Source organism: Mobula birostris, chromosome 1, assembly GCF_030028105.1.
Source record: "Mobula birostris isolate sMobBir1 chromosome 1, sMobBir1.hap1, whole genome shotgun sequence".
In the NCBI taxonomy this organism is placed as follows: domain Eukaryota; kingdom Metazoa; phylum Chordata; class Chondrichthyes; order Myliobatiformes; family Myliobatidae; genus Mobula; species Mobula birostris.
The window spans coordinates 157,687,839-157,713,333 of NC_092370.1; the positions used below are offsets into that span (position 1 = coordinate 157,687,839).

The 25,495-nt window shown below is 43.1% G+C and overlaps 1 protein-coding gene across 1 annotated transcript in view; it reads left to right on the top strand.

Annotated features, from left to right (window-relative positions):
* Positions 1-24,833, top strand: part of dnajc17 (DnaJ (Hsp40) homolog, subfamily C, member 17) — a 123,303-nt gene extending 98,470 nt beyond the window's left edge. Inside the window, exon 11 of the mRNA XM_072264702.1 lies at positions 24,653-24,833. Coding sequence (XP_072120803.1) covers positions 24,653-24,760 — 108 coding nt within the window. The 3' untranslated portion in view covers positions 24,761-24,833. The remainder of the gene's footprint in view (positions 1-24,652) is intronic.
* Positions 24,834-25,495: the final 662 nt, after the last annotated feature.

Consider the following 25,495-nt stretch of genomic DNA (forward strand, 5'->3'; position numbering starts at 1 on the left):
GTACTCTGAGTAGAACACACAACTGCAATTGCACGTTTTTCTTGTTTTTCTTAAAATACATTTACTGGGCAAACATTCCAGAGTAGTGTAGTGTGTATTGACGCAGGGGGAAATGGTGCACTGACAGGATATACAGGTTCTGTCATTTATCTCTATTTACAGGTGTCTCTCAGAATTTCCATCCATAGCTGTTACTCTGTGAAAATCACTTAGGGACAGGCTGTGTATTTTAAATATTAATATTTATCCTGTTGATTATTGTTCGGTCTTATACTCAGGTATCTCATTACTATGTCATTAAACATTTCTTTGACTTTCCCACAAGAATGATAAAAATGGATTGAACAACATGAGCCTTCTTTAATTAGCCTCTTTCTTTACAATACCCAATACATCAAAACTAAAGTGCTGTGGTTCGCATAAAGAACAAAGTGCTACCTCCCTCCCCCATTGCAATCATAAGCACTACAATATGTCAACTCACACAAATCAAATGTGATTTAAAAAGTACAAACATCCAGATCCCACAGAGCAAGCTGCGCCAGCATTTTCCTAGGTAGTGCAGAATGTTCTAACAATTCTAAAAAGAAAATAGCCATACTAACCACCGCACAAAACTCAGAAAATCCAGAGCCGCACACCACAGAAACGCAGCCGACTTGCAAAGGAGCAGATGCAGTGTGTACCCTGGAACTGGTGCTGACTCCTCAAACTAAAGCTCTGCAGCGCTGGTGATGTAGATTGCACGTTATTGCTACTCGAATTTAATGAGCATTGTCATCAGAACAGTCATGAGGTCAGAGGCATGCTGCCACACAAAATCCAGACTCTCTCAGTGTCCCTTTCTAGAATGTGATGTCAGAGGAGAGCCGCAAGTTGGTGAATATTCCAATAGCTGAGTATTTAATGGGATATTTTCCCCTGTCTTTTCACCATTGCCCAGCAGGTTGTCCCTTCACTCTCTACAGAAACTCAGTGCTGGGCTTCTGTCCCCATCACTCGGAGCCCAGTATATGAGCGAAGGAGCTATGTTTTTCATTCTTTGGTTTGCTTTGTTTCTCATTCCCTCCCTTCCTGCGTTAACCAATTTGAGATTATCTGCTTTTAAACAGCGTAAGTTGGCTGCTCTTGTTAATATGGAAGGTGTCTATTGTGATGAGGGCAAAATGTGCTTTAGCTGTTCCCATTTAGCATGGAAGAGCAGGTAATTACTGCTCTAGGAATGAAATACCAGACCCTGTCTTATCATTCTCCAATGCAGGACTTGCTCTACAATAGTGGAATGATGGAGCTAATCTAAAAACACTACCATAGCAGGTATATTACAGGTTAGGTGGAAGCCTATGTTTGCTCCACATTTCTAGTTAGAAATGTCCATAAAATGACACCGAACAATCTCATAGCTCAAAAGAATTATGAATTTTGGGAATGGTTTCATGGCGAATTATAACACTTCAAACCTATATTTTCCAGCTAACCAAAAATCGCTCTTCTGGAGAGTTGGTCATATCCCAGCTTGCAAATGTGAATATTCTCCAATTGCACTTGTTTGTGGTCTTGACATTTAGACCAGATTTTCAAATGCAGCAGAAATCAAAGTTATCTTTCTAGTTTTCCATGTATGCTTAGACGCAGAAGGAGTCAATGCCAGATCACAGGGCAATTCCACTCCCCATTGATTTTACCCATAGTCAACCTCTTATCTCCACCCCACAATTTCTTCCACTCATCCATACACTAAGAACATTTGCACTGGACAACTAATCTACTATTGACCCACATATATTTGGGACATGGGAGGAAACTCACATTCCTTCAGTGGGAACATGCAAACTCTACACAGGAGATTGGGGCTGGGAGGAAGATTGGATCAGCTATGATGAAATAGTGGAGCAGATGCGATGGGCCAAATGGCCTAATCCTGCTACTAAATCTTGTGGTCTTGAATCCACATACATAAGACCATAAGATATAGGAGCTGATGTAGATCAGGCTAACAGGTCTATAGTTTCCTTTCTGCTGCCTCCCACCCTTCTTAAATAGTGGAGTAACATTTGGAATTTTCCAGTCATCTAGTACAATGCCAGAATCTTATTGATTCTTGGAAGATCATCATTAATGCGTCTGCAGTCTCTCTTCAGCTACTTCCTTCAGAACCCAAGGGTGCATTCCATCAGGTCCAGGAGATTTGTCTGAGCACCTTCTCAGTCGTAATTTTCACTGCACAAACTTCACTTCCCTGACACTCTTGAATGTCCGGTATACTGCAGATGTCTTCTATTGTGAAGACTGATGCAAAATACACATTCAGTTTATCTGCCGTCTCTGCATCTCTCATTACAGTATCGCCAGCGTCATTTTGTATTGGTCTTATATCTACCCTCAACTCTCTTTTACCCTTAATATACTTAAAAAAGCTTTTAGTATCTTCTTTGATATTAGCTGCCAGCTGCCTCTTATAGTTCATTTTTTCTTTCCGAATGACTCTCTTAGTTTCCTTCTGCAAGTTTTTAAAAGCTCCCCAATCCTCTATCTTGCCACTAGCTCTGGCTTCCCTTGTATGCCCTTTCTTTTGCTTTTACTTTGGCTCTGACTTCACTTGTCAGCCATGGTGGTGTCCTTCTTCCCTTTGAAAATTCTTCTTATTTGGAATATATTTGTCTTGCACTTCCCTCATTTTTCACATCCATTGCTGCTCTGCCGTCTTTCCTGCAAATGTCCCTTTCCAGTCAACTTCGGCCAGTTTCCCTCTCGTGCCATTGTAATTTCCTTTATCCTACCGAAATACCAACACATTGGATTTTACTTTTTCCCTCTCAAATTTCAATGTGAACTCAATCATAACACTGTTCCCTAAGGGTTCTTTAACGTTAAGCTCTTGTATCACCTCCAGATCATTGCACAACACCCAATCCAGCACAGCCGATCCCTTTGTGGGCTCAACAACAAGCTGTTCTAAAAAGCCATCCCTTAGACATTCTACATATTCTCTCTCTTGAGGTCCAGTACTGACCTGGTTTTCCCAATCATGTTAAAGTTCCCAACGATTATCATGACATTGCCTTTCTGACATGCTTTTTCTATCTGCTGCTGTAATTTGTAATCCACGTCCCGCCTGCTGTTTGGAGGCCAGTATACAACTGTCACTAGGGTCCTTTTACCCTTGCCATTTCTTAACTCAACCCATAGAGACTCTACACCTTCCAATCCTATGTCATCTCTTTCCAATGATTTAATATTATTTTTTATACACAGAGCCACACCACGTCCTCTGCCTACTAACCTATCTTTCCGATATACCGTATATCATTGCACATTCAGCTCCCAATGGCAGCCATCCTTTAGCCAAGTTTCAGAGATGGCCACAACTTCTTATTTGCCAATTTGTAGCTGAATTTCAAGACATAACAATGTCCAAGCATTTTTAGTTTTTTGAGTATGTGGTTCACTGCACTGAAGCCTCTTTCAACAAGGTAGGAGCAATGAGGAGCAGTCTGGCTCTTCTCCCAAGTCCAGCAAACTTTGTATAACAGTGTAGCCACATACCACAGGAACCAACATTTTTGAAAAGCAGTTTTGCATCTTCATCATTCTGAATTTCATAATTTCTTCTTGCAAGCCCTCTTCCTGTTCTTTCACCTTACAGAGAAGTAGGTTAAATACCCAGTCCGGAATTTCCAGGTTGTTCAAATCCTTGAATCTATTTGAAAATCCTTCTTCAGTGACTGCAGGTGTAAGTAGTACTCTTGGAAATCACCATCTGTGAAAGAGAGTGCCATACTTTCCATGCAGGGAAACAGAACATTCTTCTCCCGATGTTTTGCTTATATATTTCCAGTTTTCTATTAAAGTGGACACTGTACTTTTTGCCTGGAGTAAATTGCAATTTTCACCCTCCAGTTTCATATTTAGTATGTTCATTTTGTCATACAGATCTTCTAGGTATGCCACATCTCCACATAGAAGTTCAATCTTGTTTCCCAAGCTCTTGTCGACTTTGAGCAAAAATTCAACCGCAATGTCAAAAAGATCAAAGAAACATTTTAAGCAGCAGCCTTTTGACAGCCAGGCTCTCCATCATTATCTTAGCATAACTGGTGAAATATCCTGCTTTTTAATGGATGAGCTTTAATTTTGTTAATAGCAGATATTACAAGTCATGCTTGAAAAAGTTCACTGCCTGAGGTTTTTGGCTGTGATATGTTGATGGTGAATTACACTACACAATGGATTGCAAACAGATTTGGAATTTCTTTTTTCATAAATGCCACTAAAGCAGCATGGCACCAGTCGGAAACGGTGCTCCAATCCTTAATATTCATTTTGAGTTTGTAGATTGATTCTTCGTTGATGTTTGTTTTCAACTTTTTACAAAGAGAATCTCTTCTTGAACTTTTCCACTTTTGATAAACCTTACATTAGCAATGCCTCATTGTCTCACACGGTTGATTCCCAAATTGTATCCCAAGATCTATTTTTTGTAGCTTTGCATAGATGATACTCGGTGTCTTCACTCATTTCGTCAATACGATGAGCTGAAGAGTTATTACTTGGAGGAATTGATTATAAAGTACTGGTATCCAATTCGAGAACAATGGTGAGCACTTCTGATACAGCAGGCATTATTAATATTTCACCAGTTGTATGAGATTTTCCACACTTTGCTATCATTTTAGGAATGTTATCAGAAGCAATGAGACCACTATCAAGGTTATTTTCAGCTTTCTTGGCAAATGACTCGAGTGTGCAACATTTTTCAAATGCTTCTTTCATCTTCTGGAACTGAGTAATACCTTAAGTAGCCTTTTCAGGTATTACAGTACGGTATTACAAATAACACACATGGGGCATTGCTGATCTGACGGGGAATGGAATAAAGCTATACTCAAAGTATGTAGCATTGTATTAATGCACTTTCTATAGTTTCTGTTTCTTAGCAGGATTAGAATTCAAGGCTTCACCGCCTTCAGCTTCATTAAGATCGCATCATACATATTTATCCATCATTAATGGGGCTAAATTAAAAAAAACACAAACCGGGAATGCCTGTTGATGATGGCAGTGAGTTGACATGTCTGCCAGGTCTCGTGCCTCAAATTAGGGTGCTACTTACCGCCCACCCTCTAAGAATCTTGAACAGCTCTCGACAACTTCTCTTTCTGCTAAAGTTCTCTTAAGACACGGAATGTCTTTCCTGAAGACGTGAGGATCTCACTTTTTTTCCTCGCATTCCTCTACAGCTTTATTCAGAGGCTTGATGGCGTATCCCATGTTTATGTTGATAACTGGTAGATTTGCCTCACCATTTCAGCTCTGGCTTCCAGTCGGCTGTGAAGCCTGCCACCTTCAGCTCTGGCTCCAACTTCAGCCCCGGCCACCTCCAAGCTAAGACCTTTCTCACTATTGCTGGGTCCTACAGCTCCCCTTCTTCCACCACTATTCCCCACCAGCCCCAGGTCTCTCAGGCTCCCACCTACTCCTCATCCACCCTTCCTCTGAGCCCCCATCTCCCCCACTTTACCTGAATAGCTCAATCCTCCCATCCCCTCTGACCTACCCCTCTCCAAGGCAAAATGTTCTGTCCTCAGTAAGGGCCTTACTTTTGCCCCCTGCACCCCCACTCAGTGAATTCGATGACCATCATGACACTGAACTCTTCTGATGCCTCCATCTCTGCACCTATTTTTAGACAAGGATTCCCCACCCACCACCAATAATCTCTTCTCGCAGCTTCAACCCTCCCCTTGGATATCCCACTTTGGTCTCCTGCCCGCTCTGGATCTCTTTATCTCTAACTACCGACGAGACATCTGTTGTCTCAGTTCAGCAGTCCTCTCCCCAATTTGAACACCCTCTTAGAACACATTGCCTTCCACACTGTCTGTATCAATCCCAACTTCACCATCAAACCTGCAGACAAGAATGGTGTTGTTATAATCTGGTGGACTGACCTTTACCTTGCTGAGGCAGGACAACCTCTTTTTACTTTCCCCTTGTAAAGGTGCACACTAAGCAGCATCAAACCATTGTTTCCTGCACCATCTCCAACCTCATCGACTGAAGATCTCCCATTCATTGCCACTAACCTCATAGATCCTGGACCTGACGGCTGATTTCTACCTCCTTCCCAAGGTTTACAAATCTGACCCGGTAAGCCACAAACAAGAGAAAATCTACAGATCCTGGAAACCCAAACAACACACACAAAATGCTGGAGGAACTCAGCAGGCCAGGCAGCATCTATGGAAAAAAAGTACAGTCGACATTTTGGGCTGCAACCCTTCAGCAGGACTGGAGAAAAGAAGCTGAGGAATAGATTTAAAAGGTGGGGGGAGGGGAGAGGGAACCACCAGGATATATGTGAAACCTGGAGGAGGAGGGCTGAAATAAAGAGCTGGAAAGTTGATTGGTGAGAGGGATGAAAGGGGATGAGAAATGGAGAAGTGCGTAGGGGGGTGCCGGTTGGAGGGCATTACCGGAAGTTTGAGAAATTGGTGTTCATGCCATCAGGTTGGAGGCTACCCAAATGGAATACAAGGTATTGTTCCTCCAACCTAAGTGTGGCTTCATCACGAAGTAGAGGCCATGGTTGGACATATTGGAATGGGAATGGGAAGTGGAATTAAAATGGGTGGCTACTGAGAGATCCTGCTTGTTCTGGTGGACAGAGTATAGATGCTCAGTAAAGAAGTTTCCCAGTCTACGTTGGGTCTCACCAATGTACAGAAGGACAAACCAGGAGCAGCAAACACAGTAAATGACCCCAACAGACTTACAGGTGAAGTGTCGCCCCACTTGGAAGGATTGTTTAGGGCCCTGGATGGTAGTGGGGGAGGTGGTGTTGGGGTAGGTGTAGCACTTGTTCTGCTTGCAAGAATGGATAAGTGCCTGGAGGGAGATCAGTGGGGAGGGACGAATGGACAAAGGAGTCGCATAGGGAGCGATCCCTTGTCCAGTCGTCCTTCCCCACTGATCATCTCCCCCCCATTTTCTGCTTTCCACAGGGATCGCTTCCTACTCGACTCCCTTGTCCATTTGTCCCTCCCACTGATTCTCTTCCATTTCACACACGTCTACTCTTACCCCATCCTCCCGCCACCCTACCAGGGATAGGGTTCCTTTTGTCCTCACCTACCACCTCTCCAGTCTCTGCGTCCAGCATGTAATTCTCCAAACTTCCACCACCTCCAACGGGAACCCACCACCAAGCACATCTTTCCCTCCCCCCACTTTCTGCTTTCCACAGCGATCGACTGTACTTTTTTCCATAGATATTGCCTGGCCAGCTGATTTCCTTCAGCACTTTGTATGTGTTGTTCCAGTAGACCCATTGTTTCTGCCTGCTCCTGCCCCACTAAACTTGTGTCAGCATGCTCAACTCCATTTTGTCCCCCTTAATTCTGTCCCTATCCACCTACTTCCATGACACTTCACATGCTCTTCATCACTTTAAGTTGCCTGGCTCTGATCACCTCATTTTCACTATGGATGTACAGTCCCTATACACATCTACCCTCCTATCAGGAAGGCCTTAAAGCTGTCTGTTTCTTTCAGGACAAGAGACCTAACCAGTTCCTAATCACCACCACCCTCCTTATGGTAGAACTGGTTCTCACTCAAAACAATTCTTCTTTCGGCTCCTCCCACTTTCTCTGAACCCAAGCTGTAGTCATGAGCGTGGGCAGAAGCTATACCTGCCTTTTTGTCTGTTCCACGTAGCCGACTACATTCTAAGCCTACACTGGTAACACTCCCCAGCTTCTCTGCATACGTGCTGATCTCATCGAATCAACAGCTTTGCCTCCAACGTCCACCCTGCCCTCAAAGTTACTTTATAAACCACTGACACACACAGCTATCTTGACTATGCCTCCTCACACTCTGTCACTCGTAAAAATGCTATTCTCATTTTTCAGTTCCTCTATCTCTACTGCATCTGTTCCCAGGATGAGGGTTCCCATCTAGAATATTTGGAGACCTCCTCCTTCTTCAAAGACTGAAGTTTCCCTTCCAACACCATTGATGCTGCCCTCACCTACATCTCCATTTCCGCACATCTGTCCCCACCCATCCTCCATCACCATAACAGAGGTAGGGTTCCCCTCTTCCATACCTACTACCCACAAGCTTCCATATCTAGCATATCATTCTCCATAACTTCCGCCATCTACAATGGGATCCTATACTAAACACACCTTTCCCTCCTCTAACTCTCCGCTTTCCATTGGTATTGCAACTCCCATGTCTACTTGTTCTTCCCCTCCCTCCCTCCACTGATCCCCCTCCTAGCACCTATCCCTGCAAACGGGACAGGTGTTATACCTGGCCCGACACCTCCTACCATCATTCAGGGCCCCAAACAGTCCTGCCAGGTGAGGTAACACTTCACCTGCATATCTGTCAGGATCATCGACCGTATCCGGTGCTGCTGGTGTGGCCTTCACATCAGAGACCCAACATAGATTAGGGGATAGATTCTTCAAGCACCTTTGCTCTGTCTGCTACAAAAGGCAGGATGTCCCAGTAGCCACCCATTTCAATTTCACTTTATATTATTCCGACAAGTCTGTCCATGGCCTCTTCTACTGCCACAATAAGGACATATTCAGGTCGGAGGAGCATCACCTCATATTCCAACTGATAGCATGAATCAATTTCTTCTAACTTATAATAATTTCAACCCCCCTCCCCCTTCTGTCATTTTCCATTCCCCATTCTGGTTCCCTTCTTTTCTCATAACCTGCCCATCTGCTCTCTCTGATTGCCCCTCCTCCTTCCCTTTCTTCCATGGTCTACTGTCTTCTCCTAGCAAATTCCTTTTTTCTTCAGCCTTTTACCTCTTCCCCATATTACTTACTTCAATCTCCTCCCCAGTCCCCCACCTCCCCCCTCACCTGTTTCACCTATTACCTGTCAGGCTGTACTCCTTCCCCTCCCCCACCTTATTCTGACTTCTGACTCCTTCCTTTCCAGTCCTGAGGATGGATCTCGCCCTGAACTGTCGGCCATTTACTCTCATCCATAGATGCCGCCTGTACTTGCTGAGTTTCTCCAGCAGTTTGTGAGTGTTGCTCAAGATATCAGAATTTTAGAGTGTTGCAGAATCTCTTGTGATGTCAGAAACTATCCATTTCCACCCCAAAGAAATGCCTTGGGTTGTTTTCATAAATTAAATATATTCTACTACCAAAAATGATTTTTTTTGCTGTATTGACATTATCCAACATCTGCTGTATTTACGTTCTGTATAAGCAGTTACTTGCCTTACAGATTATTCTTCCTGTGTTTCTCTTGGATCATTAAATAGTGCATTTGTGAGGAAGGTCTGACCTAGAGTGTTGATGTTATTCCAGCATAATGAAGAGAAGACAATAATGTGTGCTGCTTCAAATTCACTTAAAACTATAACTATTTGCACCTCCACTACAACTGCGTCTTCATTTTATGCAGGCACAAGTTTCGAAGAACAAATTTGTACTGCTTGCTGCTTTCATAGCTTTTATTTTGTAAGTAATTCACTCATCTGGTGTTTACGGAAATCGTCATTTCATTATTGAGCTTTTGACATTTTTTGTCCTTCTCCACCTAACTGGTATTTGGGGCTACAAGTTTAAGAGCAACTGATTGGTTCTATTCAGTACAAACAAAGTCCTGAATTGGTCTGAAAGTTGCTGAGCAAGTCTGTCATCTTGGAAGCATTTTGCTTCCAAGTTAATACGTATTCACTGAGTAATATGGCAAAACACTACCAAACTAGTATAAAAGTATTGAACGCTCCAAAATCACAAACCTGTTTTTGGCGTTGTTACAGTGTTCGGTATCTTGCCTTTAATAAACTCGTGTTTCAGAGTTTCCACGTCGCTCTGCTTTGGTGAATTGCTCACTGTTCCTCTGTCATTTCTTGCCTACGCTTCTCTCTGACTAAAGATTCAGCTCCAACCCTCCGAGGCGTTGTTTTGCTTTGAAGGAGGTGTCACTCTTGCGCAAAATCTGTGGCAGTTGCTGTTTTGTGTCTGGAGCAACACAGAGCAGGCAAACCAGCATGATGAGAACAGGTTTTGTACTCCAATCCGTGTCTAAATTAGGAAGTTTCCCAGACATGTGAATATCATATGTGACCCACCCAGAGTTGACTGGAATTCTGCAGACAATATTGTCGTCAGAAGTCCAGGCACATCCTCTGAGAGCACATCATCAAGAAACTATGGTACGGTAAGAGGCCCATACTTCCACAATTGTGCAGAATAGTGTCAATGCAAGAAATGGTGTTTATTTTTAATGGTTTTGCATTAGCAAGTGGCAAATTTTATCAATTCTTTTATTTTGGTGACTGCATGTTTGGCTCCAGAGTTGAATAAAACAGTGTCGCACCACTCATGTTGGATTGGCCTGCATGCAACTCTGTAAAGAAGATGTGAGATAAATCACTAAAACATGGCCTGCTAATTACTAAAAATAGTTCTCTGTAAAATTAAGCTTTCTGCTTTTATAAAATATCTCCAGCACCTATAGACCTTTGCATTTTTATAGTAAGGCAATGCAATTTGGGGATGCCTTTCTACAACATTGTCTGCAGCACTATAGGTACAAACACAGACAGTCTTCAGAGAGGTTTAGATACAAACCCTAGATAATCAGGGCGTATTCAAGGGGCTGCAGGAATGAGATGGCACCAGCAGGGGTATGATGTCTGGGTCCCTTCCCAATAATCATTAAGAATATATGCATTATGTATGTTTAATTTATTACTTTAAAGTCAGTTATATTGAAATCCCAGTATAGGTCTTGCTATATGTTCAAATGTTGGGAACCACTCGCAGTGGCACAAATAGAAACAAAGCCAATCACTTGAACTCAGACCAGTATTTGAAAGGAATCCTATTACGTATGTGAGAGAAAGCAACAGAAGCAATGACTGATGAGGTTAGGAGTGGTTGAAACTGATATGGCAGGGGGATTGGGACCAGTATTGTAGAGCTGAGGATGAGCCAGCAGGTTTACAGGTAGATTATGTCATATGTAATATGAATGTACGGAAGGACAAGCCAGTGATTGGGTACAACTGCAGACAGAGCAAAGAGTTAAGATGTACCACAGAGGCAAAATTCATATGGGGAAACAATGCAGGACTGAAGGTGCTGTATTTAAATGTGCGTAGCATTTAGAATAAGGTGGACGAATTCATGGCATAATTATAGATTGTTTGGTATGACTTTGTGGGTGTCACTGAACTGTGGCTGAAAGAAGGCCATAGTTGGGAGTTTAACATTAAAGGCAGTGATGTGGCTCTATTAGTAAGAGATGGAATTACATCTTTAGAAAGAGGTGACATAGGGTCAGAGAATGTCAAATCTTTGCAGGTGGAGTTAAGAGACTGCAAGGATTTTTTTAAAAAACGTTATGAGAATCATATATAGGCCTCCAAATAGTAGCCAAAATGTGGGTTTGGGATTGCAAAGAGAGCTGCAAAGAGCATGTAATAAGGGTAATGTCACAATTGTAATGGGGGACTTCAATATGCAAGGAGATTGGGCATATTAGAGTGGTGTCAGATTGCAAGAGAGGGTATTTGTTGAATGCCTATAAGATGACTTTTTAGAGCAGCTTGTGCTTGAGCCTACTCAGGGAAAGGCCATCTTAGATTTTCTGTAATAATCCAGATCTTATTAGTCAGCTTAATGTAAAGGAACCCTTAGGGGATACTGATCATAATATGATTGAATTCATACTGCAATTTGAGAGGGAGTAGCATAAGTTACGTGTACCAGTACCACAATGAAATAAAGGGAATTACAGAGGCATGAGAGAGGAGCTTCCCATGTGGATTGGAGGATACTGATGGGGATGACGGGAGAGCAGAGATGGCTGAAGTTTCTGGGATTAGTTCACATGGCGCAGGATACTTATGCCCCACATAAGTTCTCAAATGGCAGGGCTAGGCAACTGTGTTTGACGAGGGAAGTTAAGAACTGCATAAGAGCCAAGGAAAGGGCATATAAGGTAACAAAAGTGGGTGGGAAGTTGGATGATTAGAAAGCTCTTAAAATCCAACAAAAGACAACTAAAAAAGGTATAAGAAGAGAAAAGAGAAAAGCCAGCTGATAATATAAAGCAGGATACTAATTTTTTTTCAGTTATATAAAGAATAAAAGGGAGGTGAGAGTTGATGAGACCACTGGAAAATGATGCTGGTGAGATAGTAATGGGGGACAAAGAAATGGCAGATGAACTTAATAAGTACTTTGATTCAGTCTTTACTGTGGAAGACACGAGATGTATGCCAGAGGTCTGTGAGTGTCAGGGAGCAGGAGTGAGTGCCATTGCTATTATAAATGAAAAAGTGTTAAGCAAACTCAAAGGTCTTAAGGTGGATAAGCTACCTGGACCAGATGGACTAGCTCCCAGAGTCCTGAAAGAGAGTGCTGAAGAGATAACAGATGCACTGGTCATGATCTTTCAAGGATCACTTCATTCTGGCATGGTCCTGGAGGACTGGAAGATTGCAAATGCCACTCCACTCTTTAACAAGGGAGGAAGACAAAAGAGAGGAAATTATAGGCCAGTTAAGCTAACCTCAGTGGTTGGGAAAGTGTTGGAGTCCATTATTAAGGACGAGATTTCAGGGTACTTGGAGACTAGTGCTAAAATAAGTCAAAGTCAGCATGGTTTCTGTAAAGGGAAGTCTTGCCTGACAAATATGTTATAATTCTTCGAGGAAGTAACAAGCAAAGTGGACAAAGGAGAGGTAGTGGATGTCATTTATTTAGATTTTCAGAAGGCATGTGATAAAGTGTCTCACATGCTGAGCAAGATAAATTCCTGTGGTGTTACAGGAAACATACTGGCATGGATAGAGGAATGGCTGACAGGTGGAGGTAGTGTGTGATAATAAAAGGGCCTTTTCTGGTTAGCTGCCACTGACTAGTGGTGTTCCTTGGGGGTCAGTATTAGGACCACTACTTTTCACATTGTTGTCAATGATTTGGATAATGGAATTGATGGTTTTGTGGTAAAGTTTGCAGATGTTATGAAGATAGGTGGAGGGGTAGGTAGTGCTGAGGAAGCAATGTGATTGCAACAGGACTTAGACAAATTGAAAGAATGGGCAAAAAAGTGGCAGATGGAATACAGTGTTGGGAAATGTATGATAATGCATTTTGGTAAAAGGAACAGTAGTGCAGACTATTATCTAAATGGGGAGAAAATTCAAACATCAGAGTGCAAAGGGACTTAAGGCTGATTTATACGTGCATACGGGCTACACCGTAGGCTACGCAAGTGGCCTACGCCGTTGTGAGCATTTATACTTGTGCGTTGGTATGTCTGCATCGCTCTGCAATTCACCACCAAAACGCTAGTTGGCGGTGGGGTCTCTGTGCCACTGTGTTGAGTTTCTTCCTGTACTTTAAACAATGGTGATTGAAACTGAGTGCATCATGTTGGAGTTGGAGCTAATAAATGTTGAACAAGAGTTTCTTCTCTCTCAATTTTGAAATAGCGGAGAAGAAGCAGCAACCGCAAATGCGATGCTACCAAGTGGACCAATCACAGTTGTTGTGGTCTGCGTCACCGCGACACGTGGTTTCATTTTGGGAGAGGTGCGCGTTAGGCTACGGCGTAGGGTTTGCTGTACAGTACAGTGTAGGGTACACGGCTATGCCATACCTACAGCGTACATTTGACACAGAAGTATAAATTGGGCTTTAGGAGTCCACATGCAAGACTCCCAGAAGGTTAATTCATAGGTTATGCAATGTTGCCATTTATTTCAAGGAGAATAGAATATTGTTAGAGTGGATTTCTTTTTGGGTAGATGATTTGTTTACACTTAAATGACTTTGGCCACCAGACTTCTATTTTAACTGTTTGATAAAGGACTGTGGATTAGGTCCACCACAATGGGCTTCCTAAAAGGTGTGAATACCAGATACTTCTGGTAGTTTGACCTGATACCGTAGTTTCGAAGGCAGTATCACCTATACATTATAAATATTAATTGTATTAATTGTCTTCAACGTTAGCACGGGAAATGCCAAATAAATGTATCGTAGATTTAACTTACATTCCTAAAGGCTGTAGATACCAACCCAGACATGTTGGCGTCGGGAAGAAAGGATGGTGTGATATTTTGTATGTAGCTTCAATAGGAAGCATTGTCTGTGCATTGTCTGTACCTTTTTAAGTAGCGATTGCCTTTGTGTTTAGCATATAAATATCGAGCCCACATTTAGCTAGCAGACCTTTCTGCAGAAAGTGTCTCCATCCTTAAGATGCCTACTGTACCTTGTGTCGAAAAAAGAAGCTGCTTTGTAGCTACTAGTGACTGTCTCTCCGGTAATTTCATCCACGCTACAACAGTGTAGGGTACGCAGCTATGCCGTACCTACAGCATACATTTGACGCAGAAGTATAAATTGGGCTTTAGGAGTCCACATGCAAGACTCCCAGAAGGTTAATTCACAGGTTATGCAGTGTTGCCATTTATTTCAAGGGGAATAGAATATAAAAGCAAGAAGATAATGCTAAGCCTTTATAAGACACTAGTCGGGCTGCAGTTGGAGTATTGTCAATAGTTTTAGGGCCCTTATCTCAGAAAGGATGTATTGCTGTAGGAGACAGTCCAGAGGAGGTTCATGAGTCTCAGAGGCTGCCCCCAGAACATCTTTCAAGAGGGTGAACCCTTGCAAGGCATCAGGTCCCAGTGGTATACCTGGCAGAATACTGCAAACCTGTGCCAAACAACTAGGTAGAGTGTTCAGGGACATCTTCAATCTCTCACTGCTGCAGTCAAAGTGCCTACCTGCTTCAAAGGGGCAGCGATGATATCGGAGCCCAAAAAGAACAGAGTGAACTGCCTCAATGACCATAGCCCCTCAATGACTGTAGCCCAGTAGCACTCACATCTACTGTGATGAAATTGTTTGAGAGATTAGTTGTGGCTAGAATCACTTCTGCATAATCAAGGACCTGAACCCACTCCAATTTTCCTACCACCATAATAGGCAAATACCAGATGCAGTTTCAGTGGCTCTCCACTTGCTCTTGGACCAATGAGACAATAGCAGTACCTATGTCAGGCTGTTTATTAATTAGAGCTCAGATTTCAACACTATCATCCACCATCAGTGTTAATCAACAAGCTTCAAAACCTGGGCTTCTGTACTTCCCCCTGCAACTCGATCCCTGACTTTCCTCATCAGGAGACCACAGTAAGTGGTATCACTGACGGTCAATATAGGAGGACCTCAAGGATGCTGCTTAGCCTACTGGATCTCTGCACTGATGACTGTGTGGCTAGACACAGCACAAACACATCTATAAATTTGGCAGTAACACAACTATTAACAAAATCTCAGATGGCGACGAGGAGGCATAGAGGAGTGAGATAGATTGGCTGGTTCAGTGGTGTCACAACAACAACCTTGATTCAGTGTTATTAATACCAAGGAACTGATTAGGAAGGGGAAGTTGGAAGAACACAGACGAGTCTTCGTTGTGAGATCAGCAGTGGAAAGAGGGAGCCACTTTATGTTTCTGAAGATCTATTATGGGCTGAGAATATTGCTGCAGAATGAAGAAAGCACACCAGTGGCTATATTTCATTAGGATTTTGAGGAGATTTGGTATGTCACCAAAGACTCTAGCAAATTTCTGTAGATGTACTTTGGAGACCATTTTGAATGGTTGCATCACCTTCTGGCATGGAGACGGCAATGTATAGGATCAGAAAAATTTGTAGAGGATTATAAACTTAGCCAGCCCCATCTTGGGCACAATCCTCCCCATCATCGAGGATATCTTCAAAAGGCGGTGCCTCAAGAAGGTGGAGTCCATCATTAAGGACCTTCTGCATCCAGGACATGCTCTTTTCTCATTGTTACCTTCAGGGAACAGTTATAGGAGCTTGAAGACACCCTCTTTTTTTTTTAGGAACAGCTTCGTCCCCTCTGCCATCAGATTTCTGAATGGACAATGAAAACTACCTCACTTTTTGCTCTCTTTTTGCACTACTTTTTAATATTTTTTACTGTAACTTAAAATATTTTTGTTATACATATAAACCTGATTCTGAATCTCATACAGAGTCATCCATTGTTCGAGTTGCAGAATACTTGTTCCAGGCATGGGAACCATGGTTAAAGAAGCTGAACTGACTGAGGAAGTACTCACAGATTGAACCTGCAACTACTTGCTGTAATTGTGAAATGTTTACAGATTTTCTTCCTGTGAAGTCAAAGTAGTATGATATATGTAAGGATACTGTTTATTGCTTATAGCTTGATCTTCAGTCCCATCATCACTGAGCTTCTAAACCTGGGCAACTGTACCACCTCCTGAAACCAGGTCCTCAGCTTCCTCATCAGGAGACCAGAGTTAGTAGGAATCAATGATAATATTTCCTCCTCGCTGATATCAACAAGATGCAACTCAAGGATGTGTGCTTAAGCCACAGCTCTACTCTCTCTACACTCATGACTTTATGGTTAAGCACACCTCAAGCACCATCTATAAATTTGCAGATGATACTACTGCTATCTGTAAAATTTCAGATAGTAATGAGGAGGCGTACAGCAATGAGATAAGGTGGTTGGTTGAGTAGGGTCACATCAACAACCTCACACTCAACATCAGCAAGCCCAAGGAATTAATTGTGGGCTCGAGAAAGGGGAACTCAGGGGAATATGCACTGGTCCTTATTAAGGGTCAGTGATGGAAATGGTGAGTGGCTTCAAATTCCTAGCTGTCAATATCTCAGAGGATCTATCCTGAGCCCAACACATTGATGCAATCATGAAGAAGGCACACCAGCAGTTTAACTTCATTAAGAGTTGAAGAGATTTGCTGTGTCACCAAAGACTCTTGCAAATTACTATAGATATACAGTGGCGAGCATTCTGATTGTTTGCATTGCGGAGGCTCCAGTGTACAGGATTGCATTGACTGGCTGCAGAGGGTTGTAGATTTGGCCTGCTACGTCACAGACACAAACTTCCCCGCCACCAAGGACATCTTCCAGAGATGGTGCCTGGAGAAAATGGCATCCATCATTAATGACCCTCACCATCGAGACATGCCCCTCTTCTCATTACTACCATCAGGGAGGAGGTACAGGAGCCTCAAGACCAGCAATCAATGATTCAAAAACTGCTTCTTCCCGTCCATCTCATGAACCCAAGCAACACACATCAAAATTGCTGGTGAACGCAGCAGGCCAGGCAGCATCTCTAGGAAGAGGTACAGTCGACGTTTCAGGCCGAGACCCTTCGTCAGGACGGTCTCGGCCTGAAACATCGACTGTACCTCTTCCTAGAGATGCTGCCTGGCCTGCTGCGTTCACCAGCAACTTTGATGTGTGTTGCTTGAATTTCCAGCATCTGCAGAATTCCTGTTGTTGCATCTCATGAATCCTTTCCTTTTGCACTATTTATTCTGTAATTTATAGTAATATTATGTACTTATGCTACAAAACTTATGTTTAGAAAAATAGAGGGCTATTGGTAACCCTAGGTAATTTCTAAAGTAAGTACATGTTCGACATAGCATTGTGGGCTGAAGGGCCTGTATTTGTGCTGTAGTTTTTCCATGTTTCTAAAATGAGGACGATTCTGGGAATGGAGGAGTTAACATACGAGGAGCATTTGGCAGCTTTGGGCCTGCACTGACTGGAATTTAGAAGAATGCATGGGGATCTCATTGAAACCTACCGAATGTTGAAAGGACTAGATAAGGTGAATGTAGAGAGTATGTGCATTCTGGTGGGAGTATCCAGAACTAGAGGGCATAGCCTCAAAATTGAGAGGTGACTTTTAGAACAGAAGTAAGGAGGAATTTTTTTGTTTTAGCCAAAGAGTGGTGAATCTGTGGAATGTTCTGCCATAGACTCTGGTGGAGGCCAATTTTGTGGGTATATATAAAGCAGAAGTTGATAGGTTCCTCATTGGTCAGGGCATCAAGGGTATATGGTGAGAGGGCAGGTGTACTGGGTTGAATGGGGTCTGGGATCAGTCATAATGAAATGGCCAAGCAGACTGGATGGGCTGACTGGCCTAATCATGCTCCTATGTCTTATGGTCTTGTAGTCTTGTGTAGCAGGATGGGAAGAGGTTCATGTGCAGCATAAACACTGGCATGGTCAAGGTGGGCAAAATGGCCTGTTTTTCATCTTGGTCTCTGTTTAATTCTAACTAACATGAATCTATACATTCTACTTCATGACTGATAACAGTGTATGCTGATTAGGGGAAAACTCTATACACAGGTAACTTCTTCAGTCACTTTAACTCAAAAGCGTAGTGAATATATTGGCTTTCTTTCCACTGTCACTACTAGATATAATCTACATAGTCTCATTTCCTCATCCAGCAAATGCGATAGTGCATTTGCAACAGTGCAGCGGAGGGTTTAATCATACTTAAATGATTGAAACTCTCTCAGGCTTCTCTTGCAGTCATCAGAAGAGAACTGTAAAGTGTAGCCAAGCCACAGCCATGGGTCATGAGTTTGTACCCCCTTGTGCGTTCCTAATAGTGGCCATGCTGTCTTCACCTGCCGAGTGCTGGAGCACAGTGGTCATGTTGGGAATTGGACAAGCTCACTCTGCTCTGCTGACCAAGGTTACCATTACACTGCCACCAAGGTACAATTCAGCCATAAACATGATTGGGAGAAACATTGAAAGCACTGTTTAGGAGAGGCGATGATATCACATACGAGAATGCTACTGCTCACCAAAAGCAACTGAAACTCTTGACCCTTTCAGTTCTGTCTAGCTGGAGAACAGTTAATGACATACTTTATTGAATTATGCAGAGCCTCTTTGACAGTGGAATAAATTACCCTTTCCTTTGCTCCTTCACCATGTTTGTCTACCGTGCTTTCACACTTTGTCTCCTCCCTCCCTCGTTTTCTTCCCACACTTTTCTCATTCATTTCTGCTCTCTCTTGCACATTCACGTGTTCTTGTGGAACTCCATAACCCAATGGAATTTCTACAGTGACACTGACTAAATTAGTTTGGTACTTTTAAACTTGGTGCTGATATTTATAGATTAGAGGCATTATTTTTTGTCAGGAATTAAAAACTCTGGGTGCACATCAGGAAATGAACAGATTAGGGGAGTGCCTAAACAACAAAGCGTACTGCAGTTCGTCTCCCTCATAAAATAACCTTATGATTCGAGAGGTAATGATAGATTTTTCTTTGTAGGTAACTAGCTGTGTACAGCAGAGCTTTGCCAGTTCCATATTTGCACATTCCAGAGTAGATTCAACACAAAGTCTCTGTAAGGTTCCTTGAAATGCATTTCATGTTTCATGGTTTTGGACATTTCTATTGGCCCTATTATGGGCAGATGGCTTTTGAAAGATTGGTAGAAATAAAGGATTTTTAACTGTTAACCTCTGGCCCAGAGCCAAGCCATGTATGAACTGGGACTATCACTGTTTCACCTTGATTTATCTGGTTCACCAAACTTTTTCTTGCAACTCTACATTCTCTCTCATTCTTTCTTGCAAGTTTATTCGTATGCACTGGCACAAGGAATCTCAGTCTACTTTCACGTTTTCATAGAAACATAGAAAATAGGAGCAAGAGCAGGCTATTCAGCCCTTTGAGCCTGGTCTGTCTTTCAGTTCAATCATGGATGATCCTCTGTTTAGATCCATACTGCCAATCTTTCCTCATGCCTCCTGAAGACTTTTGTGTCAAAAAAAAATCTGCTTACCACATTAAACATATTCATCAGCTTGGTCTCCACAGACTTCTACCACCCTCTGACTGAAGAAATTTTATCTCATTTGAGCGCTCAGTTTCACACCCCCATATCCTGAGATTGTGATCATATACTTTCCCCATCCACAAAACCCCCGAGCCATGGGAATTGTCATCCCAGCATCCAACCTAAAGAGCCTTGCTGGAAATTTGTACATCCTGATAAGATTCCTCTTTATCCTAAATTCTATTAAGTACATGCAAGTGAACCCAGTTGTTTCTCATACAACTGCTCTGGCACCTTCGTAATAAATATATTGAACCTTTGCTGCACTCCCTCTATAGTAGGATAGATAGGCCAAAACTGCACACAATACCCGAGGTTGTATACAACTGAAGCAAGATATCCTTGCTCCTGTACTCAAAACCTCTTGCAGTGAAGATCGACATACCCATTTACCACCTTAACTACTTGGTGAGTGCTGTGACACCCAGATCCTTGGTAAGCATTTGTTTTCATAGCAAAGTGGAAAACTTCACATTGATACGTGTTATTCTGCATCTGCCATGTATGTGCGCAGTTCTTCATATTACCTAAATCTCATTGCATCCTCCACACAATCTTACCCAATTTCAAGTCATTGGCAGCGTAGAAATTTTACATTTGGTTTCCTCAAATAAATTCCTGATACATATTTTTCAAATGCCTGAGTGTGAGCATTCATCTCTTCAATATCCCACTGATAATCTTAGGATTTTCTCATTTATTTCTGTTGTTTGTTTTCCCTAGCTACTAATCAATTTTCCCCATGCCCCCACCCCGGCTGTGTGCTTTAATTTTGCATACTAATTACTTGTGTGTAACTTTATCAAAGGAGATTTGAAATCCAAGTTCCACACCAACAGGTTCTCTTTAATTTTGTCTACCAGTTACATCTTCAAAAAAAAATCCACTATCAGCATTTAATGTGTCTCTTCAACTGAAACCTTCCCCTTTGCTTTCATTCCTAAAGATACAATTGATTAGCTGAACCATGATAGTTAGGGGCATGGATTAAAATCAATACAAATTATTAGTACAAATTGTCATGTTAGGCAAAGATCGCAAGATCCTACACCTACGGACTCCAGAGCCTGCTGGCCATGAAACTAGCAGGCATGAACTTCAGATTGCCTCTGCCATTGATCTCGCCGGCTCCAACACCTCAGGGCGTATTCAAAACCCGGACTCCAGCAACGACCATGGACACCTTCAAAGCGATTGCGCAACCACCAACTGCGACTCCAGCCTTGAACTCCAGGCCGGGTCTTTATGTGCTGCTATTGTGACTTCCGTCTCCCCTTCCCCCATCACCAATCTACAACCCTGTCTCCCTCAGATCTCACCGTCAGCTCCTGGGCCCTCAGTGGCTCCATCTTCCTCTCACCCCAACCCTCCACTCTCCATTGACAGCCCCAGCCTGCCTCCTCCCCCCTCTGATCCCAGCTCTCATCCATGCCGGGTCTTTACCATCCCCTCCGACCTTCAGCTGTCTGAGGCAGAGCGCTCTGTCCTCGGTAAGGGGCTCACCTTTGTCCCCCTTCGCCCACACCTCAGCGAGTTCCGCATTCGCCATGATGCGGAACTCTTCTTCCGCCGTCTCCGTCTCCGAGCCTACTTCTTCGGCAAGGACTCTTCCACCCCCACCGATGACCCCTTCTCCCGTCTTCAACCCTCCTCTTCTTCATGGACACCCCGCTCTGGTCTTCTGCCTGCTCTGGATCTCTTTATCGCTAACTGCCGACGGGACATCAACCGTCTCGACTTCACCGCACCTTGTCCCCATCCCAACTTCACTCCTTCAGAACGCTCTGCTCTCCCCTCTCTCCGCACTAATCCTAACCTTATTATTAAACCCGCCGATAAGGGGGGTGCTGTTGTAGTCTGGCGCACTGACCTCTACCTTGCCGAGGCATAGCGACAACTCGCGGATACCTCCTCTTATTTACCCCTCGATCGTGACCCCACTAAGGAGCACCAGGCCATTGTCTCCCACACCATCACCAACTTTATCCGCTCAGGGGATCTCCCATCCACTGCTACCAACCTTATAGTTCCCACACCTCGCACTTCCCGTTTCTACCTCCTACCCAAGATCCACAAACCTGCCTGTCCTGGCAGACCTATTGTCTCAGCTTGCTCCTGCCCCACCGAACTCGTTTCTGCATACCTCGACACTGTTTTATCCCCCCTTGTTCAATCCCTTCCTGTGTTGTGCTGACCCTCAAACCCTGCCTCCCATATAACCCCCACCTTAAATTCCTCCATATACCTGTCTAGTAGTCTCTTAAATTTCACTAGTGTATCTGCCTCCACCACTGACTCAGGCAGTGCACTCCACGCACCAACCACTCTCTGAGTAAAAAACCTTCCTCTAATATCCCCCTTGAACTTCCCACCCCTTACCTTAAAGCCATGTCCTCTTGTATTGAGCAGTGGTGCCCTGGGGAAGAGGCTCTGGCTGTCCACTCTATCTATACTTCATAATATCTTGTATACCTATCCACTCTATCTATTCCCCTTAATATCTTGTATTGCCATTGCCTTCTGCCGGGTGAGTTTCCAAAGAGATCACCAGCTTGTAACCCAGCACGGATGGAATGCATGCAAAGGAGCTGACTGGATTTGAACTCAGGACCTTTCGTCCCGAAGTCCGGCACTGATGCCACTACGCCACCAGCTGGGTCACTTCATCTCATGGATGGTTTGATAGAGTGGTGCTTATTATTATTTTAACCATTGTATATCAGAGAAAACATTATTCAGATTGGTCATATCTGACAGGACAGATATCAAGCACATCTGGTGTTAAATGTAATATACTTACGTGGTTGTAAATAAACAGTTTTATTTAATTAGAATGCTGTTAATGAAGGCACTTTGTGAATCAGCTTGATGTGAAGATTATTATCATGTATTTGACTAGAGCAGCTTAGAAACAACACTGTTTAGTAAATATGCAAGGATCTAATATTTTGGTTTATACCAGTTGGAAAATACATCACTGCATAACGTTAGTCAGTCCATTTAGCTGCCGTGCATAGATCTAAGTATGGTTGTTTATTTTGTAACGGGCCCAAAGTAAGGACCTAAATTGAAATTGTTCTGATCCCCAATTTACTGCATGGAGCTTTTTTCAGATTTCTATATTTTAACCTTTTACAAAGAATATAGATATTCAACAGGGCAAGAGGACAGAATCCAGTCCTGCTGAAGGGTCTCAACCAGAAACATCAACTGTGTATTTCTCTCTACAAATGCTTCCTGACCCACTGATTTCCTCCAGCAGTTTCTTGCTATTTTTATTGGTAGTTGAAGTTGCTACTTAATGTAGGATTCGGTTCAGTCAGGTAAAGGAGGGTTGTGGTGATGGGCACCTCTTGGTCCTCCGCTCAAGGAAGAAGCAAATGACCCTAAGGCCATCCTGGTGTGGGATTGTTCTGTAGAAGGCTCATACCTCCATGATGAAAAGCTGGAACCGTGGAATATTGTTGGTGGGGGGTGTGGTTGTTGGGAGACCTGCCACAGTGATGGAAGAAGAGGCTATGGGTAGAGTCAAGATGGGAATAATCAAGCTGTATAGGACAAAACAGGTGAAAAAATGTATTTACCAGAAGACAGGTAGAATTGGGTGGTGTGTTGTTGGGGACTTTGGAGGCCAGATCTCATCACCAAATGAAGTCAGTGACTGTGGTAGACTGGTGTCCTGTGGTGTGATCGTGGTCCAGAAGGGGAAAGAGGAGGTGTCTGAGCTGAGATATAAGTCACCTTGCTAAACAAGTGTCACCTCCATCAGCAGCTTTGATCTCCGTGTTGATTAATTGAGTAAAGTGCTGTTAGTTCACAGGGAAGTGGGTTAGTGTAGATAACTTTTGATGCCATGTGTAAGTACAGAGGGGGTAGGCAACCAGAGGGAGGGGTCCAGTTGGAAATTCCGGAGATGAGGAAAATGTTTTGCCAGAGACCTCAGCCCATGCAGTGAACGGAGTGGGCCTCAAAGATGGCAGAAGAAGAGCTCATTGTCATGTTGGGCTTGGAATTCACTGAAATGAGGGCACGGAGGAATGAAGCTGAGGACTGAACGTAGAGGGAGAGATCGGGGGTGATAGTGGAGGGACAAAAGAGAAATGAAAGGAAATTAATCAAGTGAGAAAGAATTTCTATTTTGTGATCCTCTTTTTACAATTAAGGATCAATAACAAGATTAAGTTGGCAACTGAAAAAATATAAGATTAACTTACTGAAGTAGGACTTCATAAATACAAGAAATTATGCAGATACTGGAAATCCAAAGCAACACACACAAAATGCTAGAGAAACTCAGCAAGTCAGGCCCATTTAAGCAAATGAACAGTCGACATTTCGGGCCGAGTCCTGAAGAAGTGCCTCGGCCTGAAATGTCAACTGTTTATTTATTTCTATGGATGCTGCCTGACCTGCTGAGTTCCTGCAGTATTTTGTGTGTGTTGAAGTAGGACTTGTTGCGCAGCTGGTCATGTGGCAAACATCGGCAGAGGGGAAAAAAAAGAGTTAATGTTACAGGTTGATAACCTTGTGTTAAACTGGCCAGGTCTGATCTGAAATTGTTGCATTCAGTATTATGTCCTGAAGGCAAGCAAATGCTTAGCTGGAAGACAAAATATTGTTCCTCAGCCTTACGACAGGTTTGTTGAAACTGTTTAAAAGACGAAAGCAGAGTATTAATGTGAGAAGCAATTGGAAGTTTAAAGTCATCCTTACAAATTAAAAGTGGCACTCTGTAATCACCTAATCTCTTGGTTTCTCCAAAATAGAGAGCACCATATTGTTAGCACTGAATGCAATTAAACTAAATTGGCAGAATAGCACCATACTAATAGTGATTATACTCTTGGTACTGACAATATTTTTCTTTTACCCAGAACACTGCGCGGACAGAACGGGATTACGAGAGTCTTGTGATGATGCGGATGCGACAGGCAGCAGAAAGACAGCGTCTCATTGAAGAGCTTCAGAAAGATGATGACTGAACATGTCGTGGGACTGTATTTGCACTTTTTATTTTCATCATGCTGGAATAAACTGCTCTTTTTTTTTTCTTTGGTCTTGACTTAGCATGTGTTAATGTTAGGGGGAAAAGACCATGTGTGCAGCTAGACAGTGTTCGGAGGAGATTGTAGGCCTCTGATTTCTCGTGCACAATTATTGCGCTCAGATAGAAACATAGAAAATAGGTACAGGAGTAGGCCATTTGGCCCTTCGAGCCTGCACCGCCATTTATTATGATCATGGCTGATCATCCAACTCAGAACACCGCCCCAGCCTTCCCTCCATACCCCCTGACCCCCGTAGCCACAAGGGCCATATCTAACTCCCTCTTAAATATAGCCAATGAACTGGCCTCAACTGTTTCCTGTGGCAGAGAATTCCACAGATTCACCACTCTCTGTGTGAAGAAGTTTTTCCTAATCTCGGTCCTAAAAGGCTTCCCCTCTATCCTCAAACTGTGACCCCTCGTTCTGGACTTCCCCAACATCGGGAACAATCTTCCTGCATCTAGCCTGTCCAATCCCTTTAGGATCTTATACGTTTCAATCAGATCCCCCCTCAATCTTCTAAATTCCAACGAGTACAAGCCCAGTTCATCCAGTCTTTCTTCATATGAAAGTCCTGCCATCCCAGGAATCAATCTGGTGAACCTTCTCTGTACTCCCTCTGTGGCAAGGATGTCTTTCCTCAGATTAGGGGACCAAAACTGCACACAA